This window comes from Sinohyriopsis cumingii, chromosome 16 (genome assembly GCF_028554795.1).
Source record: "Sinohyriopsis cumingii isolate HCF-2022 chromosome 16, ASM2855479v2, whole genome shotgun sequence".
Lineage (NCBI taxonomy): Eukaryota > Metazoa > Mollusca > Bivalvia > Unionida > Unionidae > Sinohyriopsis > Sinohyriopsis cumingii.
This window is the reverse complement of record NC_142976.1, coordinates 2,828,664-2,856,259: the sequence shown is the minus strand read 5'-3', so window position 1 is coordinate 2,856,259 and position 27,596 is coordinate 2,828,664. Positions and strand designations below refer to the sequence as shown.

The 27,596-nt window shown below is 37.0% G+C and overlaps 1 protein-coding gene across 4 annotated transcripts in view; it reads left to right on the top strand.

Moving 5' to 3' along the window:
- The window catches only part of LOC149779829 (uncharacterized), a 102,851-nt gene that overhangs the window by 35,586 nt on the left and 39,669 nt on the right, over positions 1 to 27,596 (top strand). For 3 of the 4 annotated variants that reach the window (XR_016414939.1, XM_089936497.1, XM_089936496.1), the window contains exons 9-14: positions 1,613 to 2,050; positions 3,090 to 4,683; positions 6,709 to 6,802; positions 8,236 to 8,615; positions 14,855 to 15,124; positions 26,123 to 26,398. Coding sequence is in view for 3 of the 4 variants with exons in the window: in XM_089936497.1 (XP_089792623.1) it covers positions 1,613 to 2,050; positions 3,090 to 4,683; positions 6,709 to 6,802; positions 8,236 to 8,615; positions 14,855 to 15,124; positions 26,123 to 26,398 (3,052 nt within the window). In the remaining variant the exon portion in view is untranslated. The remainder of the gene's footprint in view (positions 1 to 1,612; positions 2,051 to 3,089; positions 4,684 to 6,708; positions 6,803 to 8,235; positions 8,616 to 14,854; positions 15,125 to 26,122; positions 26,399 to 27,596) is intronic. The other variant, XM_089936498.1, reaches the window with a different exon arrangement.

Genomic DNA, 27,596 nt, shown 5'->3' with positions numbered 1-27,596 from the left:
TTTCAAGGTGGATTGTCCTGACTATAAAGAAAGCTCATCAGTCCATTGGTGAGAGGGATCATTCTTTCATCATAAGAATTAAAGCCAATGAACATAAGGCTATTTCTACATCTTGGGTCGGGGCCCCGAACGGCCGAGTGGTCTAAAGCGCTCACCATTCTGGATCACTGCCATCTCACCTCTGTGTGTGTGGATTCGAGTCTCAGGCTCGACTAACATGGGTACATGAGAAAACTTGCCAATAGCTTCTTGTGGGTCGGTGGTTCTTCCTGGGGTTTCTCAGGGTTCTTCCTCCATCAGTAATACTGGCCGCCATGTATAGCCTACCTTGTGCTGAAAAATGGCGTTAAACCCTACAACAACAACAACATTATCTTGGGTCTACTTGAATCACTCCTTTTTGAATGATGTCTTGCAAACTGCCTTTTGGAAGTCTCACTCTACCTCTTCATTATTTTACTTTGATTTACCACAGAATGGGCAATTATCCCTTATGTCCAGTTTGTGACAGCACAACATGTGGCAAAACCATAAACCAACTTACAGAAAGAAGCACTTCTATAGGAAGAGTGAATGCATTTTTGCTATACTTATGGGTTTTTTCTTGCAGTCATAAGCCACCTTCCTAAATTTAGTGATGCAGTAATAGCAAATAATGTATTACTTCTATTCAAATGCATTTGTTTTTTGTGGTGGTGGTGTTGATGGTAAAACTAATTTTAATTATATAATACTTAGCTGTCACAATTGCAGTGATGCTTTTCTCCAGTTGTGCTCTCTGATATCATGTTGTCTTGGTCCAATTCAAAAGAGAAAGATATTCCTTATGTTGGATTTAACTAATGAGTACAACTATGATATGTATATTTAAATTCTTATTAATTATAGGGGGGCCCCGAGTGGCCGAGAGGTCTAAAGTGCTCTTCGTTACGGATTACTGCCATCTCACCTCCGTCTGCAGCGGTTCGAGTCTAAGATTCAGCCAATGTGGGCATGTGAGAAAGCTTGCCAGTAGCTTCTCGTGGGTCGGTGGTTCTTTCCGGGGTTTTCCGGGTTCTTCCTCCACCATTAATACTGGCCGCCATGTATAGCCTATCGTGCTGAAAAATGGCGTTAAACCCCACAACAACAACTTATTAATTATAGGAGGGTATATTTACCATGGGCTGGGGACTTACTGTCCTAGGAACAGTAATCAATGTAATTGTCGCAGGTAAGTATTTCATAATTAAAATTATAATGAGTGATGTGGAGCCTGTGAGTGTGATGCTGCGATGAACTGTCAGCTGTGCAAGTAGGAACCACATGCATACTTTGCATGGTATGTTGACATCAGTCTAGTTGCAGGTATACATAGGTAAGCTACAAACAAGTGGCTAAAATTTTGGACAGACTTTGGTGAACTACTGATAGGCATCTGTGAGGGTAAACAGAACTGCTGTTGGTTTTACATCCACGCGAGGAGTCTCAGACTTCAGGAGTCTTTTGTTTCTTCCCATCAAGAAAATATGAAAGTTGCACAGGACATTAAATCATCCATGGCTAGCAAAACTTAGAATTCTGAACTAATCTGGAGAAGATAATCTTGGTAATCGATATATTTATTTTTTAGCTCTGAGGGAAGTACACCTTCAAATGTTGGTCGTGTTAGGCCAATAATACCTGACAACTCCATGACCTCTAACTCTTCAAGAGAGCCATACTACAAAGCAGAAGGTACTTTAGCTATCACACGTGCGGCAGAACAGATGATCCAAAACCAGTCCACACAACCAAGAGCAATTGCTCAGGGCAGCTGGTCTCACACAAATCAATACATGGACATGCAGAAATTCCCAGTTGGAATGCACCATTCAGCTACTTCTTCAGAGCCATCAAGCGGCCACCAACCATACATGCTTTCCCAATCTCCAGAAGGTCAGGGTCAGGGTTCTTCAGTGACAGCAACATCTCACGCTAGTGGTCAAAGAGCATATGTTCTGCCTGTCAGTAGTGCATATGGGCGACCACAGGGACATTATGCAGACCATAATGCTCACAACATCAACAGGTAATTTCATGTTAACTCCTATAATCAGGAATCTGTTTACAGCCATTGAATTTTCATTATTTTTTTACCTGTATAGTTGATTATTTGGTCATTCAGCTAAGGGCATATATCTTGCCTGTATTTTACTATACATAATCAAATGACAAGACATATACCTGTTATGACTTGGAGTGTTTTCAAGCCCTCCCAATCTGTGCCATAATCCTGTTTTACCAAAAATAGTTTGTAATATCATTGCAATAAACTGTACGATCTTGCTAAAATTAGTAAAAAAGTATAGATCCACTACGCTTTTGAGTCAACAACAATTTAATTCAATGATTAGATCTTATAGTAATCTCCATAGATTGTTCCACTGATGGTAATACTTGAAAAAAATAGAATATACTTGAAATCATCACACCAATTTTTCCACTGTTAATATAAATTCTCTACCGACATGAAAGAAAAATTAGAATAATATTGTAATGATTTTTCGATAATTAGTGAAAAGGGACCGTGAGCAGCAATATGTCTAGACTTAATTTCTTGCATCAGAATTTATGTAAGTTAGTGTTACTTCAGCCCACCAAACCATCAGTGTTTTCAATACTTTGATTTCTGGCAGTGACATGGCAACTAGGAGTGGTATCATTTCATTTTGTTGTGTTAAAGTCATATACAACAGAATTTAATGGAGTTTTACCCATTGTTTGACTCCACTATAATCAAACTCGTCCTTTCATTAAAAACCTCCAGTTCGTGGATTCAGACAAATTTGGTATGAGGCTTAACATGTCAAGTTTGCTCTTTTTCATTTTCTAACAAAATCTAATCGAGTCATGGCCCCCCTCTTGGACTTAAGGAACCTAATGAATTAAATCCAATTGCAGTATCAATCTTTACATTATCATGACCATGATCAGATTTGCATGTCACTATTTTGACACCCATGTTTTTTTAAACTTTACTTTTTGCACTTTTGTTAAATTATATTGGCAGGGCAACCAAGCTGTTTTGAATATTTCTTGTTTAATCTCTGATGCAACATTAATTTCAGATCTGACCAGCAGTACATGAGAATGTACACAGGCAACCAGACACCAGGACAAATTCAACTGAGTCTCTCAGATTCTTCATCTCCAGGGACCCCACTGGTTTCCCCAGACCCATCCAATCCCCAGATGTATTATAGCAATAAGCACCAGTCCTTGTCCACTCCCAGTCCTAACCCATACAATATTGCCCCAGGGTATAGCTTGGTGAGTGGAGCTCACAGCGGGATTAATTTTCCACCGAAAGATGGAGCTAAAAGAGTTTCTCAGCTGCTTGCAAAAGTAATGGCCATACCAGACCTGGAGAAAAGGAAAGCAAGGATTGAAGTTCATGTTACTGTTCTGGAAGAAGATTTACAAACCATAGAAAAGCAGATTAATCATTTGATTATGGAGAATTCAGAGTTTTATCAAGATTCAGATTTTATAAGACTGTCAAATCAAAAGGGAATCCTACTTAGGCGAAAACGTGAGTTGGAAGACTATGAGAAGGAACTCGATGCCATTATGGCCGGTTGTGGTGAGGAGCAAAATGTCCGAGCTTCTCATATTGGATTTGAAGGGTTTGTAGATCCGTATCAACCACACAGTTTTCAGCCAGTGGCAAGAAAGGAGCTAGGTGGTGAAATTCTAAACATCCCCAGAAATCAGTTGTGTTCTGTTCCAGCTAAGGGTCAGGGGCTGTACTTGCCTGGCTATCCTATGAAAAAAACTGCAGGACCCCCAGTAGGGGCTCAGTCTTTGCTCTCTGCTGTGCACGATTATGTACCAATGTCCCTAACTCCAACTAAACCTGCAGGTGAAAGGTCAAAGATGCCTCCATCTGAGATTAGTCAACATGAGTTCAGTCAACATTATCCAGAAGGATTTGGTAAAATTCAAAGGCATCCTGACTTACTTCCAGAAGAGGATAAAAGGGGCCTGCAGCAGGTCAACAATTTGAACCAGTCTAAACAGTCTGTAGCCGATGTTGTGCCGAACATAAATGTTATTTATCCACCAACTCTCCCTGCTTCAAACAAACACACAGGTGCAGAATCCTCATTAAGACGGGTTCAGTCTGTCTCTCCAAAAGTATCGGACTTACAGCCAGTGCCAGTGGGGCCAAAACAAAGTCACTCTTCTCCCAATATAGCTGCACAAATGGAAAACAAAATCCTACCTGTTAAGTCTTTACCTGCTAATGTTCAAACTCCTGACAATTGGCAATGCCAGCATTGCACATGGAGGAATCAAAATAAAACCTATATTTGCGATATGTGTTTCAGAACCAGTGACAGAAGGGTTTCTATAGACAAACAGTCTTCAGAGGACTCATTTCCTCATTTGTCCCCACAACTAGATGAAGAATATAGTTATATACAGTGTGACAAGTGTACATATTATAATCCTCCAGGAAGGCCTGCATGTGAAATGTGCATTGCGCCTCTTCCCAGTGAACTTCATCCTGTAGCTATGACTCAAGAAAAAGAACATTTGGAAGGAGGGAATGAGGCAAAATTTGGTCAGATCAGCAGAAAAGAAAGACATGGGGATTCTGGGGGAGGACATGATGGTTCAAATACTTTTACTGAACTCATAGAGAGAGAACAGGATCAGGTATGGAATAGCAGAATCCATCATATGTGCATGTGTGAGATTTTCCTGTCCTATGCCAACGATCCATCAGTTGTACTGGTGTGGGATTTTCCTATCTCATGCCAATGCATATGATACATTATTTTTCTCATTTTGGGGGAGAATAGGTGCAAAACAGAGATGGTGGATCATTGGCATGGATGATGCTTTGACTTGCAACATATTTCATGAAATATTTATGTCATTAGGGAATAGCTTGCACTATTTGTATACCACAAAAAATTTGTTGCTTGTAAACAATGATTACCATTTCAAGGGTGCAAAATTAGTCGTCAGTTTTAATATCTCTACTAATGGACAATGTGTGTGTGATTTTGATTTTTAATGTAGCTTTAACAGTTTTATAGTCATATGAATATGATGTCTGCATTGTGGCAGTTTATAATGATGTCTAGCACTGGGGCGTCATGTCACAGACATGTAGCATCATATCCCAACACATTATCCTGACACAGGCCAACAATTCCTAACACTAACCTCTTAATACTGAGCGCTAAGCAATTCAGCTGCTAGTATAATTTTTATAAGTCTTTGGTATGACTTGGCAGGGGTTCAAACCCATGACCTCTAACATCCAAGGTGGACACTAACCACTTAGGCCTCCAGAGCGATCTGCATACATGCATGCATTCATGTGTATATGTGGACTGCTCTGGTGGCATGCATGCATGCCTGCATCCATCCATCCATCCATCCATCCATCCGTACATACATACATACATACACACATACACACATACATACATACATACATACATACATGTGTACATACATACATACATCCATCCATCTGCAAGAACCATGCAGTTGATGATGAAATGCATCCTTGTGAGGACACATCTCTGTTAACCCACATGAGTTTTAGGATACTGTATGTATACTATCCTACTCAGAATCATGAAATGTGTGTTTAAAGTTCTTTTTATTGGTTGTTTATGTTCAAATGATGTAGATTGTTAATTACAACCAAGGAAGGCTACCATAACTGTCATTTTATGTTTCTCTAACATAGGCCATGTATTTGTGTTTTGTTTATGACCACAGGTTTGGAGCTGTGGTAGCTCAGTTGGTTGTGTTTGGACTTGTAATCCAAGGGTTGTAGGTTTGATACCCACCCAGGCCAGCACAGCTAGGCTGCCTCATTGTATCATTGGGAGAGGCACTTAGCTCCCATTTCCTTGGCACACTATAGCCGGTAATGTATTCTAAGTGCTATTAAAACCAACACAAAACCCCAACATTTGAAATCTTGTATACATCCTAGTCTACACAGATGGCTGCTGTGACTGGTGCATTTGGAATTAGGACTAAACATCTTTATGCTGTGGTATACTTTCCATATTAATGACTATACATTGTATATTGTGCTACGTTGACCTGAACAGGTTAACTGTGTATTGCACATGTCAATGAGTATAGGAATAAGATGGGTGGGCTGCATGCTTTTGATGCACATCCTCTGCTATAGTGACTAGTCAAAGTAATTAAGGTGGAATTTATTCTGAACAGTCATACTGGCAGTCACTTGAATGTTACCATATATACTCACTTATAAGTAGAGTCAAACTGCAACAATAAAGATTTTGATCTGCCATAGCATAATGAACTGCAGATCAGGATCTATCTTGTTTGTTCTCCTGATTACTCCAACCAAAACTGCACAGACCCAGATCTGCCAATGCAGTTTGGATACATTTGAAAATTTTAATTTTTAAATTTATGGTGCATTTTGTGAGAAAAACTTTTGAAATAAAGTAAATGCAGGCATCTATTGGATTGTTTGCAAATTGCTGCTTGTATGGATAGAAACAAAATGATTGAATCCCAATATTTTCAGGTGTTATTTTAGAAAAGTCAAGCAAGATCAGACATAAAATCTCTTTTCTTCAAACTTTGCTCTTGTGAAAGCTTATAAGTACAGAAGGAAGAACTTGTTATTGTTAGATTTGTAAGCACAGTTTTGTACCAAACTTGGGATACTTTCAGGTATACCTAGAAAAGAAAGAAGCTCAAAGAAGGTATCAGGAGTTACAAGGAAAAGCAACGACACAGTCTCCAGCTGTCAGTCACCCACAATCTAGTAGGTTCCATATCTATACTACATATTATCTTTAAATTTAATACATTTTTTGTTCAGTCATTTGATGTCAATAATTTGTGTTTATATTACTGTTGCAAGTATGATGTCATTGTAGATCACAGAAAAATGACTTAAATAATCACTTCCATTTATGCAACAGAAAAATGTTTTCAATCTGAATTCTTGTATAATTTTCATTAAATGTAGTCCATCCCATTCCACAGGTATTTTATTTTTTTAAGTGAACTTGTATGTTAGGTATTACATGTTGATGACAAGAAAAAAAGCATACAAATCCAGTGTATATTAACAAAAAAATAATATAGGGACCTTGGTTGCATGTTTTATGCAACTGTTGATGACCTGATTAGATTACTGTGTCACTGAATGTTTTTTAAAAACATTTTTTAATGTTTTTTTTTGTTTGTGTTATCTTTAGACTTCGGCTTTTTGCTGTGTAAAAGATCATTAGCATGCAGAAACCACTGGCTCTTGAAGAATACAAATTTGATGGATATCTTTTATATATGCATAGAGCGTACCTGATTTCACTTAATTTTTCAAATTTTTTAAGGTTTTATTTTACCATTAGGACTGCTGCCTTTTGGAAGAAGTAAGTGCTATATGTAGGTTACAAACACAAATACTGTGAATGCATTCTTCTTTTGGACAATTGCAGAGTAATCCAGGCTTATAGAATGGTGATGTCCATCTGTCTAGCATCAACACACATATTAGGGTTTGCATTTAGAATATTTTCTTAGGCCCCATTGCTTGTAGCGCTACAAAAGCTGATATTTAGATGAGTTATGATTGGTGATACACCCATCAATTACAATTAGGTCACTGTGACCTATATTTCAGTATCCAAATTGATATGCAACTGTTCTTGATAGATCACTTTGATCAGACCCTATGGTTACAAAACTCCGAGCACAAGTTAAGTTTTGCTGCTCAAATAATTTTGTGACATGGAGACTAGGAAATATACAAATTTTGAGCACAGGTTTGAGTTTTAGTTGCATCATTAACCAATCAAAAATGCTGTTTCCTAAATAAAATTACCTTCAGTTGATTTGGTTCTCAAGCTAATACTAATGTTCATGAATATTATTGTATCCAGATATGGTATGGCCTGGTGTGGCAACATAGTCATAAAGCACTGAGCAAAAATATTGAACTAGGACATTGGATGTGAAACTTAGAGACCATCTTTTGACAACTGTACAAAAATTGTATGTAGATCAAATAAAAAGGTAAGCTCCTTCTGAAATTTTGCAGTTTAGCCTCTGTACACTAAAAACTGTATCTTCAAAGCTGTTGCTAAGTCCAACTTTCAGATTTTGTGTTCAGTATGTTAGGTGACCATGCAGCGTGAAGAAACATGTATCAGCTTTGGCAAATTGCAATAATGTATAATATTTGCTTTACAGGATTACTGGAAGTTGTAAAAAAAGAAAACATCTCACCAAACAGTAGCTTAAGTAGTAATGAGAACTACTGCTCTGCCCCCAGCAGCCTGGAAAATCCCACAGGAGGAGTCAATGTTAACACTGTGGCTGCAGCCAGCAGTGGCCCCACAGTTCATGTGCCAAATTCATCATACATTCCTTCCTTGTCCTCCCCAGGGTTCTTAGAAATTTCACAACACCAAGGGACTCCTCCCAGTCAAGGGTCTATTGAGCCTACATCATTAGCAATCAGACGCAACCAGGCTCCAGAAAACTTTGCAGAAACAATTGAGAAAATTAACCTTAAGCGATGCATAGAACAGAACACAGTGGATGGGAGAGACATGGTATCTTTGATGAAGGTAAAGATGTAGAATAATGACAATTGCATATTGCCAAAATAATGTTTGAAATTTGTCTTGAATTTCATGTTTTTAAAGAATAAAAATGTTTTAGCGCACCTGTCCATTGAGCCAAGTATAATTATATCATGTCCTTGCATTTGTCATTTTTCATATGTTGGTTAGCAGGTGCTTTGTATTACTAGTTGTGATCAGATTTTGATTATACTTGGTATATAGGTTAATGTGACCAAAATTTTGGACAGGTTCAATAAAGAGTGAGATCCATACATATTAATGAGATGATCATGTAGCTTGTTGCCTCTGTGGAGATCATATTTCTGATTCAGTTTTGATCACAATTGGAATAGAAGATGATATTATTAAGATGTTGGACAGTGAGCACTGTTCAAATATATTAATGTGGTGATGTTGCAACTGCTTGGCAGAGCTTGTTAGGGACATGCTTGACAGAGTTGGCAAAAAAAATATTGTTTATATGCCCATCTGTCCATCAATAACTTGGTTTCCACAAGATAACTTCTATCAGGACTTTTGGATTTTAACCATTAGGTGTGCAATTTGATTTTGATCAAACCTCAACAATGTTTATTTCCAGTATGTTGTGGCTTCTGATTGCTTATCCACTTTCTATCTGTGACTTAACTTTCTCAAAGATTGTTTAACTTTAAACAAATTTTGACTGCACTCTGTATTGATGAGACCTCAAATGACTCCAGCATCCAGCATTGCATGCCATCGTTTACTGAAGTTATGTCACCTGATTACCATCCTTCTGACTGGTTTCCACAGTGAAACTCTACCAAAATGTGTTGGATTTCAACTAATGTTCGTATACATGTTCATTCTGATAAGACCTTGAATAAATTTATTTCCTTTGTCATTTTGAAGAGATGTTGCCTTTTATTGTTCCTCGTTTTTCTTCTTCAGCATAACTTTATTAAGTAATGTTGGATTTCAGAGAGATTTTTAATCCACCTTTATACTGATGATGTCATATGCAAATTGGATTTCTTGCATTGCACTTCATTGTTCAAAAGAGTTGTGTTACCTGATTGCTGATTCACATAACTTAAGTTTCTCAACACAGGTTCCTCTGAGTCTCATTGGAGAAGTTGGTAATGCTGGTGGTCTTTTATGATGTACCTATCTCTGATAACTTTAGATATGAGTCTAAAGGACATGTTTAAATCTGATTTTGGGGAGACCCAGTAACTCAGTCGAGCATTGTACTTGTAATGCGAAAGTCACAAGTTTGATACCTGTCTAGGCCACGCCAGGCCAGGCCAGGTCAATTGCTTTGATCCATCATATCCTTTCATTTTCACTTCTTGGGAATGATATGAAAAACATGCATTATCAAATTTGGGTTTTCCAATTTTTAATATCCGAAAGGGAGATAACTATATCTTTCATATTCTGTCTTATTAAAAGTGCACATTAATGGACTAGCATATGCATAATGTTGTCTATAAAATATAACTGCAGCGGTATCAAGTGTAAAAATACAGTTGTAGAGTATTTGTCAGTAAATTCTATTTCTTATTTGTATGCTTTTTTTCTAATAAAGATTGTACTGATACAGCCACTAGTGATAATGTTGTTACATCACTAGCAGTTTTATCAGTCTTTACAAAATAAGTGTCACCGTTTGTAAGGGGATGAAGTAAATTGTCTGTCAGTGTAAAGAATCTGACCTTCCAATGGCTTCACATTTCAGTGCTTATTTATCATTTACCTTTCTGCATTTGCACACCCTATCCCTTCCAAGTACATTCATCATTTTTTTGCATTCATTTTGCATTATGTGTGCATTTTGTTTTTGCTTCACTGATAAAATGAGCACTCTGGAGAAAAAAATTCATTTCGATTTATCTAAACTTGATTTAGATAGGTTTTGTAATTACATAGATTTGTGCGTATTAATGCGGGGATCTTTTATCAGATTGATTGAGCTTGTTACCTCCCCAGGGGCAATATTTCTCATCCAATTTCAATAAAAATGGTAAATTGATTTGTATCACTAATATTGTGAATGAGTTCTACTCTGAGCAAAATTTTTTTTCTGTCTGTAGTAAAATAGGTAAATTCAATATCATATAAAAGTTTATAGATAGTTTACATAGAGTTAGGTTCATACAGTATTTCATGTGCCAGCTTAGAGACATTGTCAGCTGCTAAGTTAGGTAAGCAAGTGAGTATATCAAGCATAATTGGGCCTCTTGCTTTCAAATTGAAAATAATAATGGAATGATAAATGTCATCAAGATTAATTTCTTCTGATCATCAGTTTTAACTTTTTTTATGTTGTTTAAGCTTCAGAAATAAGTACAGACAATTTCAAATACATAAAAAGGTCTTGGTGATTGCATCCATCAATAAATGGTTTAGGTCATAGATACTGAAATTCTTGTATTTGCTAGACATGCCCAGCAGATTAAAGGTATTGACTGGTACATAGTTTGATCAGTCTAAAATTGTTTTTGACTGGCACATAGTTTGATCAGTCTAACATTGTTTTTGGCTGGCACATAGTTTGATCAGTCTAACACTGTTTTTGACTGGCACATAGTTTGATCAGTCTAACATTGTTTTTGACTGGTGCATAGTTTGGTCAGTCTAACAATGTTTTTGACTGGCACATAGTTTGATCAGTCTAACATTGTTCATAGGAGTTCTCAGATGTAATTTTATCAACTTGTCAATGAATTTGGTTATTCATGGAATTGCCTGATAAACAGCTTAATGAGGTAAAATTTTAAAAAAGGGTCCTTAGGTCTAGTTAACAAATTGTAAGCAGCGAAGTTTAATTCAGAGGTGATCAGGTCCACTCTACATATTGTTTCTTTGTTGGATAACCAAGAGAGGTTTTGCCAACTTAGCTTGCTTGGTTATTGTTTTCTTAATTGTTTAAACACGCTATTGTCACAAAGTAGACAAAAGGGGTGTGAAAGCATCTATCTGTGACTTTTGAAAACTCTATTATTGGATACTTCCCCCTTTACTACTATACACAATAAATCAATTTCTCAACACCAATTGGTTAGTGACATGTGAGTCACCACATGATAAATTTGGAACAAAATATATCAACCATATGCTATAATTAAGAAAAAAAGATACAATAAACAACATTGAACTTTTATTATCGTCCTTCAAGACTTATTTGGGGACCTAATCTAATGAAACATCACCATCTATCTTTACCAGACATGAACATTAATTAGGTGTTATGTATTTTCAATCAGTATGTTGTTAATAAAAAAAATCTTGAAAAACAGTAGAGTGAAATAAAGTACTGTTTTTGTATGAAATTCTGTAGTATAATTGTTTTAAATGTGTTTTTTATCAATTAGAAACCAGTTACTTATTGAAGGATAAAACTAACACTAATCAAATAACATATCTGGAACCAAAAATGATACATTTTCTGTTGTATCTCCTTTAAATATTTTTATGTAAATATTTCACAATTACATTACCAACATTAATTTTTGGGGAAAAAATTGGGAAGGGCCTTAAGAATGTCAGGATACCCGATTTCAATGTGTGCTGTATCGGTGGTAGAAGTTGTAAAATTACCAAATGTGATCAGCATTTTCAGGTGATTATTTATTTCAATAAACAAAATTAATTTGATGGATGAATTTTCAGTTGTGTCTGGTTGTCTCTTGCTTGCCATAGAAAATGGGGATGTTAAATTGTGCCTTCCTTCCTTCTTCCCATATTTCTGTCACATTGTAATTTCTGCACAGTAAGTCTCTTAATTCTTAGCAGATTGTAATCAAAATTGGTATGCAGTTTGATATTGATGAGTCTTCATATTTCATTTGTAAGCATTTTGCCATCATGTAGTAGAGTTATTGCCCCGATTGTCAGACCCTCTGATTTTCATTTCTGCACAATGACTTCCTCTTTGAATTTTAATTTAGTAGGCAGGTTGATATTGTTAAAACTTTTGCTGAGTTTGATTGTCAGTATTACTTAGATACATGGTCAGTATGCAACATCATCTTTTAGCAGAGTTATGGTCCCGGATTGTCACACTGTGCCTACTTTTCTTTCTGCAGCAGTAACTTCCTTAATTTACATTAGATTAAAACCAATTTGATGTTGAACTTCAAGGCTTAGTTTAATTTTTAGCTCGAAAGCCATTTCAGTTTGCACAAATCATGCTGACCTTATGTTAGATTTGGCCACCATTACTGAAACAAATGAGACACCATTTAATGACTTCTTAGCAACTACTGAAAGGAACTTTACCAGATTTGACAGAAAATATCATAGCATGAGGGGCTTTGTATATCATGCCAATTTACCACCAAAATAAAATATAAAACCTTTAAACTACATCTTAAAACTTATCAACAGAATTTGATCAAATTTGACAAGGATCCTGACATTAAGTACGTTCAGTTTGTTACAAATGATATCAATAAGATATAGATACCAAAGTTAAAAACATAATGATGTTACTTCTCGAATACCACTAAACAGAACTGGATGCAAATTTGACAAATCACGGTGGCATGATGGCCTTCTCAATTTTAACAAATGATGCTGGTTTCCACAAATATATCCATAAGAAAACAAAAACCTTTCAACACCTTTATCTCAAAAGTCACTCAACACAGAAAACAGCTAGAGTTGAAAAACATCCTTGCATTAAGGCCTTAGACATTTGTATAAATGAGGTTGATCTGCTATTCGATATGGCTGTCATTAATTAAAATATGCAAAACTTGAAATGACTTCTCAAACATCACTCAAGAGAATTTTACCAATTTGACAGAATGCATCCTGGCATGAAGTTCTTTCACATTTATAAGTTTATCTAAAAAAATCCGTTCAAGAATTAGACTAAACTTCAGCTGAAAGCATTGTGGCATAAATGATGCAGATTTGACAAAATATAGGGATGAAGATGAAAGAAGAGAAACTATGACACAATTAATTTGGTAATATTGCAAGAATTCTCTCCAATAAACATCTCACTGACAACAATTTCCTGGCCAGCTACTCCTGTATTTGACTCTGAGAAAAATCTCAACCAGATGAGCCTTTTGCCTTTTAGTCATTGTTTCCTCTATCATCATTTAGCAGAGTTGTGCCCCTGATCATTGGAGCGACCCTTTTTGGTTACTTATCAATTCTTGGGTTTCAAGAAAATTGTATATGCAGCTCTAAATTAATATCAGTTAAGCAAAATTGATTATGAGCTTTGTGTGTCATTGTTTATTGGAGTTATGGTCGCTAAATGTTTGAACCAGATTTTATTATGCAGCTTCGTAGTGACAAAGTTTCGCCTGGGTTTAATTTTTAGAGTTCTCATCATTTGCAGCACTTCCTTATCTTATTTACTAGATCACCATTGTCATCTAACTCTTTCCGCTTCAAAACTATGTTAATCTGCTTCCAGTGAAAAGCTTGTGACATCATTCAGTGCAAATTTTGCTTGTTTTCAACTGATTTTTCCTTGAGTGTAACATATTTATGAGGTTATATAAATGATGCCAGGAATTATTTTTAGTGGAAGATAACTTTCTCCATTTAGCTTAAAAAAAACAGTTATTATTTTCTGAGAATGAGTTACAGTATTAAAGATAATAATTATTATTTGGTGGGTAAAGACTGAAGTTTAATAAGAGAATGGGAAATTGCAAATTTCATTTCTTTTCTAATACACCCAGTAATCAAACATGTCAATTTTTCTATGGCAAAATTGAGATCTGCTTGGAAACTTAAAGTGCTCATTAATATATGCTTGAGCCATCTTTTTTGTCTCTTAATTAGGGAATAGCTCTTAGAAGGAGTTAGATTGCTTGTCAGAAAGAAAAGTCATTGTGCATAATATATTTATGCCCATTTGCAAATTAAAATAATTGCTTTGTATAAAATGTTGATAAGTGTGAAATTTGAATTCACTTTATTTAGAGGGGTAATAAAGTTCCTAGATTTCATTGCCACTACATACCATGAATTGATGGCATGAAAATAAAATGCCAATGACTGTGATTGAACTTGTTCACCTCCAGATTGGGTATGTGTATTATAAATCATTTGGTTCTCTGTTTCAACAATTTTGCTATGGAGCAGCAATTTTTTTGTTAACAGAGACCTAGTATAGAAATCTTAGCACACTAATGCCTTCATTTGACAGAAAAGAGAAATGGGTGGAAAACATTGTTTGCAAAGCAAAGAAGACAAAGGAATATATGGTTTATCATTTTATCTACCAGTATGCAGAGCAGGCCGGCTTTGGCATTGAAGTTGTACCCGTTGCCCTGACCATGAGTGTTGAGGAGAAACTGACTCCTATGGAGTGGCTGAAGAAGAAGTGGCAGAATTGGGTGGATGAAGTGGTTGCTATAGTAGCTGCTGCAGGAGCTGAATCACAACAGAATGACATTGGGAAACTTTCCAGCCTGGAAGCCATGGACGCATTGATAGAGTGCCAGGGTGACATTAAAATGACAGTCCAGAAGTGTGTTAAGGAAAGAAAAGAAAAGGTAAGGTAAAAGTATGTGTTGTTAAACAAGTTTACAGTGGATGCTTGTGTTTAATGTAGTCAGCTTTAAGCAGTGTAATGTAGACCCAGATTAAAAGTGTGTGGAGTTAAGTGAATTTAAAGTGGACATTCATGTACATTGTACTGTCATTTGTGAGCAGTGTACATGTGGACCCTAGATATATCTTCACATAGTACATGTGTGGATTGGAGTCTGTGCTGCTTGTTATATTTATAGTTTCAAGCAAACATTGGAATTTTCAGCATTACCGTATCAGGGTCTGTGTTGGATAACGATACTTGCTGAATTTTGTAAGAAAAGTTTCTCACAAATCAGATGTATTTTCATGTTACTGATAGCAGAAATTACAATTCCCTTGTTTTTATCACAAAATGCTTATAAATTGTCACTTTTTATGTTGTTTTAAAAGCTATATTCTTTTTTATAAGTTTTGATTTAATATCATTAATACAGTATCTGGTACAATTACATTGCTTTCCATTTCCAGTACTCTGGTCCCCAGTCCAAATTAATTTTTCCTTCCTCCAGTTATTATTGGAATGCCAGAATTGAAAAGAACATGAACCCAGTCTGACTTCTTAGTCATAACAAACATACACAATACCATCCTCTTTTATCCTTGGACAACATGCGTATTACTTGTGTGGTGTGCTTTATCGCTTATCAAAATTTACCTTTTTGGCATTTCACTTTTTGTATAGATTATGTGTTATCTCAGTCCATGCTTTATTTGAGTATTATATGGGTTCATTTTGTCAGTGTTAGTGGGTTTTGTGGCATCTTCCATAGCAAGCATTCAGTTAAATTGTATCCTCTCCTTCATCCGGTGCTAGAGTAAGCATTGTATAAACCTTTTTGGGTTCCAGATCTTGTTTTTTGCATGAGTTTTTATCTTTCAGAATTTCTAAGTTCACAGGGTGTGGTCAGATTTGGCTCCAGGAAGACCCCAGGTGTGTGCACACTCAGACAGCTGTCCAGTTATCTTTGGTCTGATTAGGTGTAGGACTTGGCAGAAAGTCACCACAAATACAGGGCGAGGAAAAAGAGTCCTTCTTCTGCTTTTTCTCAGTGAACAATCTCCTCCATTCCCAGATCTCTTTTCAACACCCCGCTTCAGTCTCTTAAGGGAAGAATCAGTGTCTCCAGCTGCACTTCAGCATTTACAGGTGGATGTAGCAGAGATGTTGCATCATGTGCTATGTTGATGATGCTTTCTGCAGAGCTTCTTCACCTCTGCAGCGATGCTGCCTTGCAGACACTGAAAGTCTCACTGGAAAAAAGCAAAAACCTTTTTAAAGTCTGCACATCCAGAAATGGAGATGGTCTTTGGAGGCTTCATCCCATCTGTGGTATCACATAATTTGATGAACTTGCAACACAGGTCCCTGGCAGTTGCTCTAGGCCTGTCAAAACAGGCCAAGAAGTGAGCATATCCTGATTACCTTGTGGGACATTCTCCCAAGTTTTTCAGGCAGGCCAGTGGAGACAGTAGCAAATGACAAGACTGCAGTTCTTCATTCCTGGACTTTTCTCGTCTCAAAGATGGGTGAAAAGTTTTGACTCGTGATCGTCCCTTCCACCCTAAACAAACTTCTTAGGGAGGAACACTTCAAGGTAGAGACAACTGCTTTGACTAAGGCCTTCAGACTCGATGGACACCATCAGTCTTCAAGATGCATATCTTTCCTTCCCACAGAAAATATCTCAGTTTTGCCAGACCAAAAGATTTCCAATTTCTAGCTCTTCCATTCAGACATGTTTCCACACACAGAGTTTTTACCAGTGTGTGGGGGTTATTGTAACCCACTGGAGAACCCTTTCCTATGGATTCCCATCCTCCAGTATTTCAATGACTTGTTGGTGCACATTATCCTCAGAGATTCCCTTCTGAAGGACTCCTCCCTTTGTTGGTCCTCAGTGACCTGTCTCGAGCTTGTTTAAAGCTTAGACAAATTGGATCTCATCCCTTCTCAGGACATTTTATATGTGGGGATGAATTTCTATAGAAACTTTGGCAGAGTCCAGGTTCCTCTGCATAGGGTTGACAAGATCCTGACTTTCTTAATGTGTCTTCTGGGCAAGACCTTGTTGTTGGCCCATCTTTACTTTTCACTATTGAGTCTCTGGGCTCTCTAGCTGACTTAGTCCCCATAGGGACACTTTAGTTGTGTCCTTTCCATTTCCTGCTTCTAGTGAACTCAATCTGCTGGGATTCCCCTGGACTCTGATTTCCACCACCACCTGAGTTGGTGTCCCAATTCATTACATCTGTCCCCGCTGCTTTCTTTACACTGACATGTTATTTTTGGGTTGGGGCACTCCCTTTGAGCCCAAGGGCATAGTTCCTTAGGAATCATGGTTCCAGAAAGAAGTGAGCCTGCACATAAACAGTTTGGAATTGTGGGCAGTGTTCTAGCCCAAAAGGGGCCTGTCAACCTTCTAAGGAGTCACTCTCTGATGGTGCTCACAGTGCATGCCATAGTAGTGTACCTCAGGAGGCAAAGAGGTACTTGTCAGTGGAAAAGGGTTGTTTCAGTGGTTAATATAATTTGGTTTCTCTTCTTGTCATCCTGGGTTTCTGGCTAAGAATAAGCTGCCTTCAGTAACACCACTTTCTGTTGAGAGCCCCAGTTTCAGTTGTATCAGTGTTAGGGATGATCAAGATGGGTTTCTTTGCCCATTTAGGGCCTTAGGGTTTTATTTAGCTTCCTCTAAAGGGAGAAGGAAGGGTCAGAAGCATCTCTTCTACCTCTTAAGGGTAGGTGGATTGTCCTCACTGTCAAGAGTTCTTATGAATCCATTTGTTTCATGAGAAATAAAGCCCACTAAGTTAGAGCTGTTGCTTCATCTAGAGCCTGTTTGAATTATTCCTTTACTTTCTCTTCCTTTTACCTTCAATCATCAGAGTGAACGCATTTTATCAATGGACCCTGTAGTAATGACACAACATGTGACCCAATGTTCTAGCAGCTTACAGTGGTGAACACTCCTACTATAAAAGTAATTACAGTTGTTTTCTATACCAGATTCAACAAGGCCATCTAATTCCCTTCTAACTTGTTGTTGTTGTTATTGTGGGTTTAACACCATTTTCCAGCACATGAAAGGCTATACAGGACTGATAGAAGAACCTGAAAAGCACTGGGAAGAACCACTGACCCACGGGAAGCTATTGGCAAGCTTTCTCACATATCCTCATCGGTCAAGCCAGAGACTCAAAACCATGAGGATAGAGATGAGATGGCAGTGATTGGTAAAGGCAAGTGCTTTAGAGCAATCAATGACCTGGCCCCCATTTCCGACTGTTAAAATCAGCAATGCAGTAGTAACAGATAATGTATTACTGCTATTAAATTGTACTATGGGGGGGGGGAATAACATTAATGTTAATTATGTAATACTTACCTGCCACTATTGCAAATATTTGCTCCACCTGCATCACTCTGAAGCCCTGTACAATGGATGAAGAGACTGTATCGATTCAGGCTCATTCATCCTGGATTCAGAACAGGATTATGTTCTTTTCAATTACTGACCCTCTGAGGACTGGCACACTAGAGTCCTGGATATGGAAAGCAATGCCAATGTAGTAGGTAGGTATATTAATTAAAATTAGTTTGACCACCAAAATATAACCTGTACATTTGTGTTTCATTTTTTCATTCCAGTTTCAGATGAACCCTATATGCATTTTGAATCTGAAGTTGCGCTCTTGAAAATTTGGTGTCTGATTTTTACAAACCTATTTTGTGATGGTCATATTATGTGATGGTATTGTACATACCTCTGTCCATCCATGCCTGTCTATCCGTCCTTTAACATTTGCTTGTGCAGGCCTTGGAGATATTTAAATGAAACTTTACCTACATCTGTATCATGACCATCTGTTGTGTTGCATACAGTAGTCAATTTATATCTCAGAGAATCTCAGAGAACAAGGCCATGGTAAGTGGAGTGTCCCAACAAATGCATGCAGGACAAAAATAAACATACAAAAGTGCACACAGACAAAAGAGTACACTCACCCCCTCCCCAACAAAATTCTGCAAAGACAAAAGTGCATTGAGTAGAAGTAGAAAAAAATGAATTCAATATATTATTTAAGGAGTCATTAGTCCAAGATGATTGTACAAACCTGAAACTTCATATATAGCACAAACATGTTTAGGCCTAAACATTTGCAGCCATTGAAGGAACTGAATCACAGAAGCAGAAAGTGCATACCGTATTTACCGTATATGTTGGGACACCGTATTTGTTGGGACACCATAAATTAATTTTAAAAGTAATTTTTTTGTGCACTGTATGTTCTGGGACACATTGTTTTTTTCGAGTCGTAAGTTGTGGGACTCCATTTAAATCGTTCGAAAATTACATGTCGGAAATTGCACTCCAACTGAAATTTTATTTTAAAAAATATAAAACTGTATACTTGACATAAAACTCTTCAATCCACTGCAGCAGCATCTCATCAATACAACCCTTCTCCTGCACACGTACAATCTATTATTTTGGTACGTGAATATATGTTTAGCTTTCTTGTACCGTGAAAAAATGTTAGAGACAACACACTTCCTAAAGCGGAAACTGCAAGGACAAAAGTCAGATGTTTTCAAATCTGCACTAGTCTTGCTAATTCTCACACTTTTGACGCCCATCTTATAGTCAGTCCATCCAGGAATGCGATCAAAGTACACGAGTTTTATCCATGTTAATGATCATATTGTCGGCGAAATGATCTATTCATCACGTGATTTTATTTTGCTCCAAATCTTCAGGATGATGCTGGGTCATTGATGTTCGCACACGAAGCATTATATTGTAAACTTTAAAAACTATTCCATTGTTTCACTTTATTTTAAAAAATGTGAATACTGGTGAAAAGAAACCTAAGTTAGCTTCCATATCTCGGCCGTCTTTGTTTATTCGAAGCTAAAATATAAAAAATCGGCACACGTAAAAGAATCCAAGTCAGCTTCTGAGGTCAGCTTGCTTTGCAATAAAATAATCTTTGTATTGATATCCTTTAAAAAAAATTCGGCTTCTGAGTCCAAAGTTGGCTTCCGACGTCGGCTTGCTTTATGATAAAAATAACCTTTGTCTTTGATGGCCTGTCGGTAAGTTCAAAGAAGTTTACTGTTGGCTGCCAGCTGTGTTTATTTACCACCAGGGCTTCTATGTGCTTGGCATTTTTTGTAGTAATTATTACAAAGGTGCACTGATGTTTGCGGATAAATAGTAATCATACTTTTGTAACCCGTGCCGGCGAAAAGAATTTTAAGTAATGATTTTTTTTTTGTTGCGAGATACTGTCATACAGTAGACCTGGATAAAAATTATTCTTGGCTATTTTGAACCTAACACCGTACCATGTGTGAATGGCAGTTGTCTTCAATATATCGGTTGATTATTTCCCTCTCGTTTACGAATTCATTGACATCTGTGCACAAAGCACTATATTGCGTCAAAATTTGTTCCATTGTTTCAATTTATTTTCAAAATTCCCGTGAATATAATTGAAAAGGAACCCAAGTTTGCTTCCATATCTCGGCCGTCTTTGTATATTAAACAAACAACAAAAAAAATTATTAAAAAATCTGCTCACTTCACAAAATCCAGTCAGCTTCCAATGTCGGCTTGCTTTGCAATAAAATAACCTTTGTATTGATATCCTTTACCACAACAAAAAAAAAAGTAATCAAAGTCGGCTTCTGAGATCGGCTTGCTTTGTAATAAAAATCACCTTTTGTCTTTGATGTCCTGTCAGTAGGTTCAAAGAAGGAGTTAACTGACTGCTGCCGGTCGTGTTTATTCACCACCAGGGCTTCTATGTTCTGTGTGTTTGGCATCTGTGGTTACAATTAATACAAAGTATCATTGACATCTGCGGGTAAATAGTAAGGATAATTTTGTAACCCAAGCTGGTGAAAAGATTGTCCATTACACTTAAGTGAATGTGTTTTCAAATGGTCATTTTTATTTGCGACATACTGTCATACAGTAGACCTGGATATAATTCAATCTTGATTATTTTGCACCCAACACCGTATCATGCGTGAATGGCGTCTTCAAGATATCGGTTGACTATTTCCCTCTTGTTTGCGATTTTGTTGGCTCCAGTTTTCAGTCGGATAACATGTTTAAACTTTGGAGCACAACCACACACAATTGCTTCTCAATGTTCGTGTGAACAACGTGGTGTGTGGTATCGGACATAATTGATACACGCTACAGTATGGAATCCTACGCTTATGGATTTCGTGGAAATATTTTATTCTTAAATGCTCATGTTGATAAAAGGAATAAATGATAACAACACAAGGTTAGTTTCTTTCTTTTTATTATCAATTCAACGTTTTATTTATCTATTTTATTGCAACGTGCAGTGGGGTGGGGGAAGCACAAATGCAATACAACTTTATTTCGTTTCTTAAGTCTTGGGACATATGACCAAAGTGAAAAAATGTTTCACCATAAGTTCTGGGACAGGAAAAAAAATAATTATTTTATCGTGTCCCCACATATGCGGTAAATACGGTACTTTATGTGATGGCTGTCTCATTCGTAAAGATTGTATTAATATGGATGGTAGTATATCGTGGAGATGCATGATAAATGACTGCAAAGGTCAGATGTAATTGGATGCAACAGATGCAACAATTTTTTAGAATTAATTACTATATTTCTGCAGTTTGAGATATTGATGATCTTATTTGTTCCTTAACAATTTATTCTACATATTGAGATATTAATTAATAAATGATGGTTAATGATCTTTAATGCTGTGCATTAAATATTTATATGATTTTGTCAGGGTGCTTTTGTTCGATTTTGTCGGTGCACTTTGGTCAGCATGCTATTGCCAAGCAATCTCTTGGTGCCAGTTCTGGGAAATGTAACTCAGATACTTCTTTCTTTGACCATCAGAAAACTTCTGAACCATTGAAAATATGTTCATAAACTGAATGTGATGCATATGATGTCCAGATGGAGTTTTACCTCTCACAGTCACACCTACCTCTTGTTCAAGGTCATAGCAAGGAAAATTGTAAGTCTTTGAATGAGTTACTTGTTTTGGCTGCAGCCTTGGAACTACTGAAGATCTTTTCATGCATTTGTTTCTTCAGATAGATTACCGTCCAATATCTTTCAGATTCAGCTGTCCTAAATGAAAGCAGATTTTAAGGTCTTATTTTATAAGATTGGTGCTAAATCCTGCAATTACTGCTTTGGCTAGTACCTAGTAGCCACACTCTTTTGAGAGACCTTCCATTTTGTGCCTCTTCTAAACTTGAAGCAATCCTTGATGTTTTCTTATCACAAGGAAATATGCTCAGTCAATTTTCTCACAAACTTCCGCTTTATCATCATCCGAGATGAATATTTTGCATCTCAGTTCATGTTTTGTCATAGAGTAATCTAGCCAGTGCATCTTAATTCTCTGTAGAGTCCATAGTCCATACAATATGTCTACTTAAAGTTATTTGCAGCTTCTTTAAAGTAAATGATCATTTATTCTTAGTAATTTGATCATTTTTCTAACATTCATTCCTGTTCTTCACTTCACTTCACTTCACTTCACTTCACTTCACTTCACTTCACTTCACTTCACTTCACTTCACTTCACTTCACTAAGTGTGATGCTTAACAGATATGTTTTGTTTTGCTCTCTTTAATTGCAGGTAACTTTAGGTCGGAATAAATTGGGACATGTGAGATAAAGATAATCATGCTACCTGCATCAGATACATTGTGTTTCAATCAAGGATACCTGAATATGAGATCCCTGTTGATAATATTTCTACCCCTTGGTAGTTAGCCAGTTTTACTGATGTGCTGTTAAATCCTATGCATACATACTGAAGCTTTGCTAACTAAACCAAATGGTCAGTACTTCTGACTGTGTGAAGCTCAGTGTCAAAAAAATGGGAGGAAAGCATGGCTTAAAGAAGGCAATCTTTTTCAGCAACCAGAAATTTGCTCTGAAGCCATAATTACTAGCTGTTATGCCCATCACCCTCTCTCTTTCCTGTTGAGGAAGGTTTGGTTCCTTCAGGAACTATCCACACACACCAGCCTTCTGAAGATAAAAGCCACAGTGGATGCCTTTCGATCATGGCAAGAGATGTGACCTGGAAAGGGCCTTTTAATCCTTCCTGACATGCCATCTGTCATCAATTACTTTGAAAGACAAGGAGAAAGCAAGTTTTCAGACCTCTGCCTTCTTGGTTTGGAATTTCCCAGGTGGGATCACCATTGACAAATGCATATTTAGGTCTGCCTCAACCTGGTCATACTCAATGTTCTATTGGATGCTTTTTCCTGAGAAAATGAGCTGCTTCACACTAGATGGTTTATTCACCCCTCTAATATTCAATCAAGTCGGTATCCATTGAGTTTTACCCATAGTTGACCTTTTCTCTACGAGGTTGAATGTGAAGCACCAATCCTTCAATTTCCTACTCTCAGGCCTGAAACCTGGTTATTTGATGCTCTTCTCTGATCTGGAATGATTGCATGGTGTATGCCCTTACTCAACCCTACAGATTCCCCTCAAGCGACAAAATGATGGATCAGCAAGTTCCTGATCTTCTTTTGTTCATGCAAAAGGTGTGAGCAGAGAAACATCTGCCCTTTAAAAGCTTCAGGACTACATACAGCTAAGTTCTTGCAATGGCTTTTTGAAGAGAAGAAGCTAGCCCAACCACAAATCAAGGGCTACCATTCCACAATTTGAAACAAATTTCCACTAGGGAAGGCAGGCAATAGGTGAGAATAAAGACTACCCCAACCTCCCAGCCAATTTTAATTTGTCTTAAGTGAGGACCTTGACCTGTTGTCGAAATTGGCAACTGCTGTGTGTTTCAGTGTGAACCAATTACACTTTAAACCACTGTTAAAGCTTCACTGGCTCCTCTTTTCTACAAGATCTGCATGAAATTAAATGATATTCATGCAATATCAGTCAACCTGAACTATCTGCACTTTGCAGTTTCTTTCTTCATCTCTCAGGGACCTTCTTCCTTCTCTTTGGCCTGTTTACTTTCTGAAATTTGTTGTATTTTTTGATGAAAAGTTTCCTTTCTGTGCTTGTGGGAAATCAGTCTTCATTTTGAAACTGCTGTCATCCTTGGACTCTCCTTAAGTGTTTCTTCAGGACTTCATTAGGACATTAAAGTGGGTTTTTTTTCATTCCATGCAAAGAATGAAGAGACTGTGTATTGATTCAGGCTCTTTCATCCTGGATTCATTGGGGTATGTGCTTTACCAATAAAAAATTATTTCAATTTGTTCCTGATTATTTTGTGAATTTTGCCATAAGCATATCATTGAAGAAAAACTATTTCCTGCATTGCATCATTCAGGCCATGGGATGGTGGTATGACACAACATTATCCAGCTTCTGTCTGAGAGACCATTGTTCCCAAAAAGTTTAGTTAGATCTGCTGAGACTTGTATCATCAGCACAGTAGGATATCTTTTCAGATTATTTCATCAGCTTTGCAGTGGCATGGATTATTCTTATTCTGCTGGATTTGCAGTAGTGAAAATTTGTATACCCCACCATGGCATTGGTAGGGGCATGTAATGTTACCTATGTCTGTCTGTCTGTACAGCAGTCTTTATGTCTGCTCATCACATCTTGATCCAGTTTTGCCTTTAGGTCATTTCAGGCACTGTCGTGGGACATCTGTCTTCAGTGAACACATTTCTAGTTCTTCAAGACTATATTCCTTTATTGATATTTACTAACCCTGGCCTGCATATCACACGAGTCCGAAGCTGCTTCTCGTACATTAGGAGATTGTAAACACAGATAACTCCAGGTTAAGTGGGTGTAACTCCCTCCACCTCTTACATATTTTCCTAGCAAATCCTCTACAGCGTTATATTGCGACTGACAGATGATGGGATTTAGCTTCAGTCTTGTTCAAAGGGAAACCACTTTTGTCTGACTGCTGTCTCAGTAAGCAGACAACAGTTTTAGCACTTTTATTGCTAAAACAAGACAAAAGACATGATTTTCTTTTTGGAGTTATGGATTTATTTTTTTATGTAGTGAATGTCTAACATATTATGACCATGTAAGTATTATCAAAGATGATAAGGAAAACTGTAACTCTCTTATTTCCTAGTTCTTGAAGGGGTTTTCATGCAACCTTATCCAGAAACTTATTATGACTAGAAGCTGTACAATAGCTGCATCCCCTGCTACAAGGTCAGGGTCATAGCAAGGGAAAACATAACTGGTTAACCTGTTTCTTTGTCTGGGCTGTAACTTTGGAACCAATCCAAATATGTTCATGAAATGCTATTTGGATATAACTTGCTAAATGATGTGTTATATACAACAGTTGTGCCTTCTACCTCAAGTTCAAGGTCATGGCAAGAGAAACTAACTTTTTGATTTGTTTCTTGTTTCCTTGTCCAGACTCTTGAACCACGAAGATATTTTCATGGTACTTTACCCAGAAGTGCATCATCACTAGATGTCACATGTTGGTCATGCCTCCACTCTGAAAGGTCAGGGTCACCGCAAGGGATAATTTCAGCACATGAAATATTATAAAACATTACACATTGTGCCACAATATGTGAATTAATTTATTTTCATGGCATCACATTTTTTGGTTTGGTGAAAATGCCATTTTAGTACTTAAATATGTGAATTGGAGAATATGATCTGTTGCTGTCAGAGAAGGCTCACTTTCCATGGTTTCATTAAATTTGCAGTTTGTAACAATCATAGAAGCCATGAACATTGATTGATACCCCAAGAAAGACAGGTCTCTCTCTCTCAGAGGTCAGATCATGCAAAAGGAAATATAAGATAGACCTGTTATATGCTTTTCACTTTACTCTTGTTAAAGTTATTGGTTATTATAGCAGATTCTAACTATATTCAGTACTTTAGAAATATGAAAATTACATATAAGTCAATTCAACTCCTTATTCAGTCTATGCTTCTCTTCACAGTTCAAACTTCTAAATGAAAGTGGTACTTTTGCACGGGAGAACATCCTGGAGATACTTTACCAAAACAAGGGCAATGTCGGTGACGCACTGGACCAACTGAACCAGTCTCTTTTAGGTCCATTCCTTGATCGTGTTTGGGGCAGCTATGATAATGGACCAGGGAATATGCTTGCTTTGGGTGGTGGATTGGGAGATGTTAATAATAGCTTTGCTAACAGTGTCATCACTCATGACAGTTTTGAGCAGATAGTAAGAAACCAAGATATTGATGTCGAGGTATGTTTAATTGAATTTCTTCTGAACATATTGATCCATCTTTTATTTGAGCTTGTAATCAGAAGGCTTAAAGGTTTTATGAGTACATAACTTAGGAAGGAAATGATGCTGTAAGTCTTCAGATTTTGTTTTAGATCAAAATTGGATCAAAAATAGGGTCTCCAGAGTGGTATCAACTGATATTTATGGAAGGATAGGATTTATATCCTCCAGATCAAGTTATCACTGTGGAGGATATATTTTTGATCCATTATTTGATCAAATTGCACAAACTTGCATCTGACCTGGTTGTAAGGCCAAGAGAGCTCATGATATAGCCATTGTAAATCACTCATCCATTAACATTGCTCGTTGGCACTCTGGAGACCATATTTTTTTATATTAATGAGGTGAATTCATTTTTTGCATTATTTGTCATGGTTTCACACATAATTGGGTGTGGTGGTCCAGTACTAAATTTTGCAGATTTGTCAGGGACAGAAAGGATGTTTAAGGCAAAGACATTTTATATTGAGAATATAAATTTATACAGCTGAAAAGGTTGCTTCCTTGCTCAGGATAATTCATGATCATTAGTAATTACCCATACTGGATAATTCATGATCATTAGTAATTACCTATACAGGATAATCCATGAGCATTAGTAATTATCCATACTGGATAATTCATGATCATTAGTAATTACCCATACTGGATAATTCATGATCACTAGTAATTACCCATACTGGATAATTCATGATCATTAGTAATTACCCTTGCATAGAGCATAAATATCTCAAGAGTTTGAAATTTTCTGCAATATCACACAGCCTTCATCAGCGACTAATGTTGATCATGTGATTTATAATGGTCATGTGATCCAAGGAGACCGGTGTAGAAATCAGCACTAAGGGTAAATGGCTATCCAAAGTGGATTTTCAGAATTTCAGAAAAGCACACAAAATCAGGAGTAGCCTAAATAGTACCAACATTGACATGCTATATATCCATGGTACATCAGATGTCCTGGCCAGAGTATTCAGATAACATGGGATCAACATATATCACAAACCATGCAGCTCTTTAAGACAACAACTTATACATGTGAATTACAAAACTGAAAATTTGAAAAAAATGTGCTGTGGTTTACTGTATCAAACGTAATAATGATTGTGAGAAAGATTACATAGAGAAACAGGCAGAATGTTAGAAAGCAGGA